We start from the raw sequence: 11,676 nt of genomic DNA on the forward strand, positions 1-11,676 counted from the left end.
ACGGAATAGGTTTGATTTCACAAACCAAACTACTTCAAATCACACAAAGGGGCTTTGATTTGGTTCACAAATTTTAAAAATTCGGTCGTTCCCTATAAACTCTGTGTGGCTTGTTAAATTGTGATTGAATATGTTTGTATCTCTGTAGTGATATTTCTTTGAGAAGTCTCAAGTTGGAGTGCTAGGTTTGACTAGTTGGTTTCATCACAACATACAGTATGTTGGCAAATGACAGAATGCATCGAGTACTGCTAAACATGGAGGCATGAAAACTTGAGGATTACCGAGTACTGAACCCAAGTTAGGGCTCTACCATACAAAATTTAGGTCAATTAAATTTGTATTGTAGGGTCTTAGACCAATGAAATGTATTTTGCACAACTTCGTACGTCTTGGACAAAAGAATATACAGTTAAAAAGTTTATATAACATATTTAATAATCGACAGATTTCCAAAGCAATGCTGCTGTTGCTTTCGATCGGGTCGGTATCACGGGAATTGAAAAGCTGCATTAGAGCTTAATTTCCATGTTCGCTAGACAGTCTAGACTTATAGTATTAGGGAATTAACTACATTGAGAAAAACCAAATAACGATGAAAATTTGAGAAAGATGAAGAACATAGAAAAATAAAGAAGAAAGAACGTGCTTTTCTGTATTGATTGAATGATTCTTGGTTACAACAGATAGCTCATAAGCTATTTATACAAAACAAACTACTAACAGACTAGTTTACGACTTCTAACTAACAACCTAATGCGCCAGATAATGTCACATGTCACTAAATCAAACACGGAAGAAGTTGAGGTTCCACCATAAAATCAATTGGCAGTATAGGGAGTAGCCCAATCTCTTATAAGTCTTTGCAATGTTTCTCTTCCATCGATGTGGGATTCATTCTCAACACACCCCCTCACGTGTGGCGAATATTTAAGCCTAACATGTGGACAATACAACAGGATGACGTGGAGCGTGTGTGGCCGTTTGACTTCACACGTGTGACAACCTGTTCTGATACCTTGAAGAAGTTGAGGTTTCATCATAAAACCAATTGGCAATATGAGGAGTAGCCCAACCTCTTTTAAAGCTTTTGCAAGATTTCTCCTCCCATCAATATTGGTTTCGTTCTCAACACGATCACATAGTGATATCACTTTATAATAGCTTCTGTACAAACAAACAATATCTCTCATCTTTGGTGACACATATCCTTTTATCTCCATTTATGTGTTGGCAATCTCAAGACAGCAAAGTATAACTATTAGTTTCGCTTGCTAATATTCGTTTCACAAGATAAAAAGACGAACAATGATAAATATCATTTAGTTTAATGGCATTTAGGTTTTACTGAATCTCATGCATGATAATTGTTGAATAAAATAAAAAATGTACGTTGTATTACTGGATTCAAACCCCATATTTGATGTGAGGGTAGATCATCAACGGTGAAAGTTGAATTATGCAATGGAAACGCTAGAGTACCTAGCTAGCGTGTAAAACAAGAAAACCATATGTTGAAAATAAGAAAATTTTAATAAAAAGTAGCACTCTTACACAATCATACAAGACAATCTGAAATATGTAAAAACTCTAGCACACATGAAAGTACAGTATAATTCCCTGGAATCCAATTCCAGAGCCTACTTAATCACACCCGTATACAAGGCAATGCATAAGATCATAATATATAGTACTAATTATTGGCCAAGAGAGCTTCCGATTGCTTTTCGTAGCGGAAACCAAGTTTCTTGGAATCATCAGCTGACCAAACAAAGATTCCACCGAGTTTTCCCTCACTTCTGAGCCTCTGGCAGGCTTTAAAAAACCCGTTCTCCGGCGACAATCCGCCACTCCCATCACTGATAAAGCTTGCCAAGACCTGTCCGCCATTGTAATTGGAGCTCTGAGTGTTGAAATAGTTGATGAACTGAGACACCGTGGTGCTCTGATCGTAGGCATAAAATTGGAAATTGACGTAGTCAATCAAATGGCCATAGCTCTTCCACAAGGCCAAGTAGTGGCTCTGAACTTCATCGTCGTCAAATGGAGCAATAGAAGCAAATGAGATCACTCCATTGTTCTTTAGGGTTGTTATAAGCCTTCCAATGCACTCGGAAAATGTATCGGGGTCTGCTTGAAAGTGCTCATAATCAATGTCGATTCCGTCCAAGTTGTACTGCTGGATGATGCTTGTGAGTGAAGAAACAGCATTCGAAACCCACGAATCAATCGAGGAAGGGTTGAAGTAGGCAGAGCCACTATTGACACTATCTCCTCCTAAGCTCAAGGCAACTTTGACATTAGAATGTTGGTTTTTGATGGAGGAAACTTGGGAAGGGCTGAGGTTGTCAGAGTCCCAAAAGACATTGAATTTTCCGTTGGTGGGAGAGGAGCCTGAGGGGTCGTAGTCTATGGCAAAGGAGAGAATGAAGTGGAATTCTACATTAGGGTTTATGGGGACATCCGAAAACTTGACGTTGTCGAATTCGGCTCCTATGTATTCGCGAAAGAGATCAGAGTTTCCCGGGCCGGCTTGGATATGGGATGTGAGGAGGGCTTGAAGAAAGAAAAGGGTGATAACAAGCTTAAGCTTTAGAACTGCCATTGCTAACATTCAAGAGTAGTGCTAGAATATGTTTTTGTGTGTGGCTATGAGTCACGTTATGTGCCAGTTTTATAGTGCATTAGTTACTCAATGTGAATATGCTTTTGTGCATGCAGTGCCGTAGCAGTAGTTGTGTTTTTTGTGATGAGCTTTGTCTCGGCCGAATTGCACAAGACAAAATTGTGGCAATCATCTAGATTGTGTCTAATATCAAAATTTTATAATATTTCTGGCCCGGATAGACCACTAATAAGGCCCAAATTTGTTTGTTGAAATCCCAAAATATACAAAGTAAACTGTAACAAGGCCCAAAATTGTTAGATAAATTCCTAAATTTTACCTCATAGCTAGGTATATGTACTTACAAAATAGTTTACACATACTGTAACTCAATTGCTTAAAGTATTTCCCTCTTGCACCTGATATTTAGAGTTCGATTTCTACATCCTTTAATATCACTCGTAAAAAAATGGATTAATAAATGGTCAGATGCATTAGAAGTTCGCATGGTCAATAACAACGAGCTATATATCTTACATTAGGAATTGTTTGAAAACATTGACTACGATCTTGCTTTGTAAATTTTAAGTTGTCTCAAAGTCTTTTGAATTATTAATCTCACATTCAAACCTACCATTCATAGTTAAGTAACTTAAGTTCATCAAAACAGATTCAGTAGTCAGGAAAGTATAACTAATCATACTATCCCATATCTGTAAGTAAAGCTTGGTGTACTGGCATGTGGAGAAGAGAATAAAGGGATGCATGGCAGAAAGTGCACATGCATTGGCAGCCTTGCATATTTTTCATGCCTAAGCGCTTTACTTATACGTATACCAAGAGCATCTCTAGCCGTCACCCAATTGCAAGAGCAACTGGGTGGAACTGCCCTTGGCCCAAAAATATTTCCTCCAGAGGCAGAAAAAATTGGAGGCAATTACAAGGAAGGCAGGAGCCCTTAGAGCAACTCCAGTGTACGAGCCCTCCCCCCAGGCAATTCACTATTTAATCCACCTAGTGAACAGTAACTGCCCTTAATGAATGGTGCATTCCCCTGTCAATTGCCTTTTGCATCTCCACCCCTGCACTGAATAGCCCTGGCAATTGGCAATAAAATATTAATATTTTTTTATTTATAAAATAATACATAATAATTTTATTTGTAATTTCGGATAAGATTTTTAATCGTTCTCGTTGCACCACGTGTCATTATCCGAAAAGCCAATAGCAATAAAATTTTTGTATTTTTGTATTTATAAAATAATTCAAAATAATTATATTTGTTATTTCGGATAAGATTTTTAATCGTTCTCGTTGCGCCACGTGTCATTATCCGCAAAGAAAATTATTGGTGATGGATTTCCGATAAGATTTTTAATCGTTGTGTCAAGGCACGTGTCATTATCTGAAAAGACAATTATTGGTGATGGATTTCTGATAAGATTTTTAACCAATCACGTCGTGCCACGTGTCACAATCCGATTACAATCTTTGAGGATAGATTTCCACCAGATTTTTAACGAATGACGGCATGCCACGTGGCATTATCTACAACCTAATCCCTTCTAAATCCTCCATATAATCCCCCATCCATCCTCATAAATCTCACACCAATTTTCTCAAGATCTCTATCATTATTCATAGTTTCTGCTTCCTTCTTCGCCAAAATCCCTATCATTATTCATAGTTTTTGCTTCCTTCTTCACCAAAATCCCTATCATTATTCATAGTTTCTGCTTCCTTTTTACAATGTCTTCTTCTTCTTCTTCAAAGATGATGTGGGAAATCGAGCAAGAAGAGGAAGAATTGTTTAACCAATCACAAGGAATGTTCAATGTTAGGGATTGGGCCCAAAATGAGATGGAAGAGGATGACGAGCGTAGACGGAGAGATGACGAATCAAGAATGGCAGGAGCCTCACAATCCCGTCGAGTCGTCCAAGCTGTGGCTCATATCTGCAGGCCCAACCGTGCTGTAAACATTGATAGAAACAGGCAACGACGAGGTCAGGAGCTCTTGGACGATTATTTTGTCCGTAACAGTGCATTCCCTGAAACATACTTCCGACGTCGTTTTAGAATGGAACGACATTTGTTCAACAAAATCATGAGCGCTGTTTGCAACCATGATTCTTACTTTGTGCAAAAGCCGGATGCTTTTGGTGCTATGGGTCTCCTGCCTCAGCAAAAAATTACTGCTGCCTTGCGGATGCTTGCATATGGAGCAGCTGCAGACCAAGTGGACGAGATAACGAGGATGGGACAATCAACCATTCTTGAGTCCCTCATGAGGTTTTGTTCGGCAATCGAATCTATCTACACCGCAGAGTACCTCCGGAGACCTACTCATATGGACTTGCAAATGCTTCTGAAGAAAGGCGAGATGCGAGGTTTTCCAGGGATGATTGGAAGCATTGATTGTATGCACTGGACTTGGAAAAACTGTCCAAGTGCATGGCAAGGCGCTTATGGGGACAGAAAATGATCAAAAAGTATCATTTTGGAGGCGGTGGCATCTTTTGATACATGGATTTGGCACGCCTTTTTCGGGGTTCCGGGAGCTCAAAATGACCTCAACGTCCTTGCCCAATCCCCAGTGTTCAACGATGTCCTGCAAGGAAATGCACCAAAAGTCACGTATGAGGTCAATGGACGTATGTACGACGGGCCATACTACCTAGCTGATGGCATTTACCCAAGGTGGTCAACATTTGTCAAAACAGTGCCACGTCCGCGCAGTGCAAAGGAAAAACACTTTGCAAGATGTCAAGAAGGGTGCAGGAAGGATGTGGAGCGTTGTTTCGGTATCCTCCAAGCTCGCTGGGCGATCATCAGGGGTGCTGCCAGATTGTTTGATGTAGAGTCGCTTCGATCCATCATGATGACGTGCATCATTCTTCACAACATGATTGTGGAAGATGAGTACGATTATGAAGCCGTTGATGAATATGAGCCAGACACGATGAACAATTCAAGAACACGTATATATTGTGCTCATGACGCCACCGATGAGCCCGTGCAACATGAGCCATTAGAAAGGGATGGACGTTACAATGAAAGGATCATCCAACGATATACTGCACTTCAAAGGTCAAATATGCACAATGCCCGCCAACTTGACTTGATAGAGCACCAGTGGGAATTGAGGGGTGCTGACGATACTTAAGTTCATTAGTGTTTGTTTTTATTTGGTGTGTTTATTTTATTTTATGTGGTGTGTTTTTTTAGTTCATTTAGTGAGTTGAAATGTAATTTTATTTTATTTGGTGTTTGTTTTTATTTGGTGTGTTTATTTTATTTTATGTGGTGTGTTTTTTTAGTTCATTTAGTGAGTTGAAATGTAATTTTATTTTATTTGGTGTGTTTATTTTATTTTATGTGGTGTGTTTTTTTAGTTCATTTAGTGAGATGAAATGTAATTTTATTTTATTTGGTGTTTGTTTTTATTTGGTGTGTTTATTTTATTTTATGTGGTGTGTTTTTTTAGTTCATTTAGTGAGTTGAAATGTAATTTTATTTTATTTGGTGTTTGTTTTTATTTGGTGTGTTTATTTGGTGTGTTGATGTTATTGTATTTGGTGTGTTTAAATGTGTTTTGAATAAAGTACTAAGTTCAATAAATTGGAAACAACATAAAGTACTCTATTCAATGAATAAGAAATTACAACCCGAATAAGAAATTACAACCCGAATTGATTGGAAAATTATGGGTTCGTGAATGGATGATAACCATCACCTAACCAATTTGTGGTGCTAGGATGATCTTCTCTTGTCATGCTAGGATAATCTTCTCTTGTGGTGCTAGGACCATCTCCTCTTGCTCTCGCTTCTCTTGCACGCCTCCTTCGCAACACATCCGCTTTCTCTGACTTCCAAAAATATTTAGAGTCTGGAGACTTCCCTTCTAAAGGCTCCTTCATAATGTCACGATCTCGTTCAGCCATTCTTTCTTCTCTTCTATGTTCCCTTTCTTGCCGAAGTAGTTCTCTTTCTCTCTCATCAGCTTCAAATTTTCTCTCAAAAGCTGCAGCTTTTGCATCCTCTCTAGCCTTATCAGCCTCAAATTTAGCCATTTCCCGGGCCAAATTCAATTCACCTTGGCGGGCAAGATCTTCCATATACTTTGCATAATCATTCTTGGAAGCATTACCTTTTCTCTTTGAAGCCTTCTTACCTTGAGGCCTAATTGGATAACGGGTCGACCCCGACGCTTGTTCAACGGGGGGCGTTTCAGGCACTTCTTCATCATCTTCATCATGATCATGCGAGGCATGCTCAGGTGTAGAGTGTAGAGGGGTGCTGTTCATGAAAACTTCTGGACCGACATGCACAACTCTAAATTTAGGACAATCTTTGACAATATTCCAACATTCAAACCGGGTGAATGTTTTGTTTTTGCTTTTGGTTTTGGCACCATACCAAGCTTGTGCTTGAAGTTCCTACACAAACAAATAATTATAATGAGAATAGGTAACAAATAAATAATTATAATGAAAGTATGTAACAAATAAATAATACAAACAAATAATTATAAATGAAAGTAGCTAACAAATAATTATAATGAAAGTAGGTAACAAATAAATAATACAAACAAATAAATATAATGAAAGTAGCTAACAAATAATTATAATGAAAGTAGGTAACAAATAAATAATACAACCAAATAATTATAATGAAAGTAGGTAACAAATAAATAATACAAACAAATAATTATAATGAAAGTAGCTAACAAATAATTATAATGAAAGTAGGTAACAAATAATACAAACAAATAAATATAATGAAAGTAGCTAACAAATAATTATAATGAAAGAAGATAACAAATAAATAATACAAACAAATAAATATAATGAAAGTAGCTAACAAATAAATAATATATTGTTACCTGATCCGTTAAATTTTCCCCACTTCGAAGATTACCACTAGCTTGTGCCAAGGCGTCTCTCCACGTACTAAACGATTGACTAAGTAATTTCCAACGACTGGACATCGATTCCTTAGTTCTTTGCCCACCCATTTTCTCAAGATAATTGGTATGAATAAGACTCCACATTTCTCGCAACTGCATCTCATTACCCGTAATCGAATCATGAGTAACTTGAACCCAACTAGTACACAACGCAACATCTTCAAGAAGCGTCCAATTCGTACCTGGTTGAGTAGTCATTTTGTTGGAAAAAAATTGGATTGAAACTTTGAAAGAAAGATAGGAATGTGGTTGAAAGTAGTTGAGAAAATATGAAATTGTGGTGTAGGGTAGAAGATAATGAGAAGGTATTTATAGGTGAAGTGAAATCAAAATTTTTTATAATTTTTCATAATTTTTTTTCGGATTTTTAAGAATTTTTTTACATTTTTTTTAATTTTTATTCACCTAATTAATCTCTGCCGTTGGATTTAAAAAAATTTAAATTCCAACACTCCAGATTGTGCCACGTGTCACAACGGTAACATTTTAGATTTTTAAACTGTTTTTTCTTTTTTTTTTAATTTACAAAGCCTAATAACGTGGACCGTTGATCTTAGATCAAACGGATGAAATTAAATTAGATTTTTAAATGTTTTTTACCGTTGGAAATCCAACGGCCCATAAAATAGGACCGTTTCAATCAAACGGACATGGGGAAGCCACGTGGCTTCCCCAACGGTAACTTTTCAAAACTGAAATCGCGGGCCCCTGCCCTGTTTTTTTGTCGGACGACTCGCGCCCACGCGCGCGTGAAACGCACGCGCCTGACGCAGCCCTCGGGCTCTCGGGCTGGCAATCCTCGACGGGCCTGCTCCTCGGGCCTCGCCTGTCGCTCGGGCTTCCATACGCTGGAGGTCATCCCCCCAGCAATTTGCTACTGTTTGACCCACTGGCCCCCGAGCAACCTCCCCCGCTGGAGGTGCTCTTATGGTTGTCCTGCCTCTTGAAGCCAAGGCTTACGCTTGGGATAAGGATTGTCTGCCCTCCCACTTTTGATGCCCTCTTGTTTTGTGTGGTCACGGTTAAGCCATGTCAACATTTTATATTATTTTTTTATAGAGATAATAAGACAAAAATAAATAGTAATATAAAATGTTGACGTAGCTTAACCGTGACCACACAAACAGGAGGGCACGGGAGGGCACCGGAAGTGGGAGGGCAGACATCCTTGTCCTTACGCTATTGTGAAGCCTACCAGACAAGGGGGCCCACATGAAGCCCGGCAGAGTCAAACGGCTCAAATTTGGTGATGTTACATCTGTTGAATTTTCAACGGTCTGTTGATCATGACTGTTTTGATTTTCAACGGTTAAAAAATAAATAAAGTTTTGCAGCGCTACCACGTGGCACTTTGTGGAGCCTCTGATTTAAAAAATTGATAAATTCAATGGCCAGGACTAATCCAACTCTAAAAAATCTATAAAAAAATCATAAAAATTATTAAAAATTTTCAAAAAACTTACGAAGTTCACACTTAAAAAATCTTACAATTTCAAAACACTTGCAAATTAAACATTTAAAATTAAACAAAAATCTACGGCGATAATATATGTGGGGATAAGATGAAGAAAACATTAAAAAAATAAAAAATATATTTGTGAATGGTAATCGCCATCCCCTTTGCCTTTCCTCCTTCCAAACGAGTGGACTTGCATAAAAAATAATTACTTGTTAGAGTGAATAGTAAGGGCAATTTCATTGCCCTTTCTCTCCACTAATGGGTGGAGATGCTCTAAGTTGAGGTCACATATCCTATGTAAGCGGGTAGTGAGTGAAGAATATGAGTAACTGGAGAAAAAAAAGTAGGATGTGAGAAAGAGGAAGTGGATAAATTAAATTTATCATTGAACTCTATTATAGTTAGAATTATAGCAAATGTGTGATTGTGTAATTCTTAGTAGGTTGTATTTAGGATTCCTATGTGATCTAGAAAATCTTAGGCTTTCTTGTTACTTGTAGGGCAAGTAAGCCCATTAAGTTTACTACAAATATAGGTACAAGATGAGGGGAAAAGAGTCACACAAAATTCCACATGCCTCTTTTTTCTCTCTGTTGCACTAAGGATATGAAGGATATCTTGTACAAACCCATTCACCAAACCCATCACACAATCTAGGTTACCTTTAAAACACGGTTCAATTTTGATATTTTTTTCAACGCATGAAACATTAACCATGAAGCATGAGCCTAATTTAAGGCCTTTTGAATTATAGATTATGGTTAATTATTGTTCGCAATTATACTATTATTATTGTTATAATAGTGGTGAATTGGATATGTGGGAATAAGAGAAGAAAAAGAAAGGATTTTTCCAACCCTAATGTGTGCGAGCCGCAGCCTAAATCTGTTGCGCTACGCCGTGCTGCGTGAGCCAGTAGAAGAGCTTGAGAAAATGTCTTGTGTAACATCCCACATCGTCCAGGGGAGTGATCCTTAAATATATATTCTCATCTCTACCTATCACGAGGCCTTTTGGGAGCTCATTGGCTTTGGGTTCCGTAGGAACTCCAAAGTTAACCGAGAAGGAGGCCAGAGCACTCCCAGGATGGATAACCCACTGGGAAGTTGCTCGTGAGTTCCCAAAAACAAAACCGTGAGGGAATGGTAAGCCCAAAGCGGACAATATTGTGCTACAGTGGTGGAACAGGCCCGAGATGTGACATCTTGTACATGAAATCAGAAATTTGAAATGAACGATCTTGGAAAAACTCGATATTAACTCGGCTTGGAACTTTAGCATTGTTTTGACAATGTTTTGGTAAACCACTCGAACTACACTCAAAAGGTGTTGCATCGCTTTAATGATGGTAGAGAGAAGCATTCAAATACTCATATGGTTGTCCAAACGCTAGATGCAAAACGAGACCCTTTCCTTCCTAACGATGATGATGAAGAGGTTTTGGAGCCTTGAGTTACATATCTAAGTGCAATCGATGCTTTACTGTACTTATCTCAGTGCACTAGCTTGGACATCTCCTTTGATGTTAATCTTTTGACAAGATATATTAACGCGCCGACACTAGAATGGTGTTAAAGTTTAACATTCTTTGCTACCTCAAAGGTACTACAGGTTTGGGCTTACTCTATCTTTATACATCTCAGAATAAATCATACCCCCTTGGTCTTCCGAATGTTTATCTTGTTGGTTATGTTGACTCATGTTATTTATTTGACCTGCCAAGGTACGTTCTCAAACGGGTTATGCCTTTACCATTAGAGACACCACAATATCTTGAAGATCAACTAAACAGACCTTAGTTGCAACTTCTTTGAACCATGCTAAAATTCTTGCTCTTCACGAGGCTACAAGTGAGTGTTTCTAGCTGAGAGCTGTTGTTGAGCATATTTGAAGCACTTGTAGACTTTCTCTTGTCGTTAATGTCCCAACAACGATTTATGAAGACAACACTGCTTGTATCAACCAGATAAAAAAATGATACATCAAAGGAGACAAAACCAAGCATATTTCGCTGAAGTTCTTTTTCTCACACTAGCAGCAAGAGTATTAGAAGATTGAAGTCAAACAATACTGATCTAAAGACAACCTCGCCTACCTATTCACGAAGTCAATATCGAAATTAACCTTCTAGAAGCTTTTTCAAGGAAGGTATATATATGTAAATTGTCTGATTAGCAATGCTTGTAGTTCTCTGTTGAAGTATACTCATTTGACCTTAATGTACCTTTTCAGCTACGATCAAGATAATTCTGTCTCATTCAATTTTTGTTGCCTGACGAGGTTTTGATGAGTTACCTACTCTAAGTCGATTATACCTTTGTGTGTGTTTTACATACTTCCTGAAGATGATAAGTTTTGACTTGTGGCATGTACTCACTTTTTTCCTTAGATTATGGGTTTTGTCCCACGTGGGTTTTACCATGTCAAGTGTTGTGAAGTTTACCTTATATGGATTTTCCTTTTGAGACTTGCATTCACTACTTGTGTTGATTAGACTAGACGACTTCAGTAACTGCTTTGCCATCTTCCACGAAGATCTTATGCGATTTTTCCTTTAGTATTTATACACTTAAGTGAGAGTGTTGTAATTAAAATTATAGCGAGTGTGATTGTGTAAATTTTAGTAGATTGTATTTAGTATCCC

The 11,676-nt window shown here is 38.0% G+C and overlaps 3 protein-coding genes across 3 annotated transcripts; 1 reads left to right on the forward strand and 2 right to left on the reverse strand.

Moving 5' to 3' along the window:
* Positions 1-1,512: 1,512 nt before the first annotated feature.
* On the reverse strand, positions 1,513-2,642 carry LOC126590702 (chitinase 2-like). The gene has a single exon (XM_050256196.1). The coding sequence runs from the start codon at positions 2,612-2,614 to the stop codon at positions 1,694-1,696; it is 921 nt and encodes a 306-aa protein (XP_050112153.1). The 5' UTR covers positions 2,615-2,642; the 3' UTR covers positions 1,513-1,693.
* A 2,340-nt stretch (positions 2,643-4,982) lies between these two features.
* LOC126589782 (uncharacterized) lies at positions 4,983-5,958 on the forward strand. Its single transcript, XM_050255178.1, has one exon. It carries the CDS (start codon positions 5,261-5,263, stop codon positions 5,768-5,770), a length of 510 nt encoding a protein of 169 aa, XP_050111135.1. The 5' UTR covers positions 4,983-5,260; the 3' UTR covers positions 5,771-5,958.
* A 267-nt stretch (positions 5,959-6,225) lies between these two features.
* Positions 6,226-8,493, reverse strand: LOC126589781 (uncharacterized). Its single transcript, XM_050255177.1, has 2 exons — positions 7,490-8,493; positions 6,226-7,043 (listed from the first exon to the last, which is right to left on the reverse strand). The coding sequence occupies exons 1-2, from the start codon at positions 7,769-7,771 to the stop codon at positions 6,309-6,311; spliced, it is 1,017 nt and encodes a 338-aa protein (XP_050111134.1). The 5' UTR covers positions 7,772-8,493; the 3' UTR covers positions 6,226-6,308.
* Between the last annotated feature and the right edge of the window lie 3,183 nt (positions 8,494-11,676).

Source organism: Malus sylvestris, chromosome 11 (genome assembly GCF_916048215.2).
Source record: "Malus sylvestris chromosome 11, drMalSylv7.2, whole genome shotgun sequence".
Taxonomy (NCBI): domain Eukaryota; kingdom Viridiplantae; phylum Streptophyta; class Magnoliopsida; order Rosales; family Rosaceae; genus Malus; species Malus sylvestris.

Bases quoted from the DNA above. Each gene is read 5' to 3' on its own strand.
- LOC126589781 (XM_050255177.1), bottom strand. From the start codon at position 7,771: ATGACTACTCAACCAGGTACGAATTGGACGCTTCTTGAAGATGTTGCG. The intron at 7,044-7,489 runs GTAACAATATAT...TTGTTTGTGTAG, and splicing joins GGGAAAATTTAACGGATCAG to GAACTTCAAGCACAAGCTTG.
- LOC126589782 (XM_050255178.1), top strand. From the start codon at position 5,261: ATGTACGACGGGCCATACTACCTAGCTGATGGCATTTACCCAAGGTGG.
- LOC126590702 (XM_050256196.1), bottom strand. From the start codon at position 2,614: ATGTTAGCAATGGCAGTTCTAAAGCTTAAGCTTGTTATCACCCTTTTC.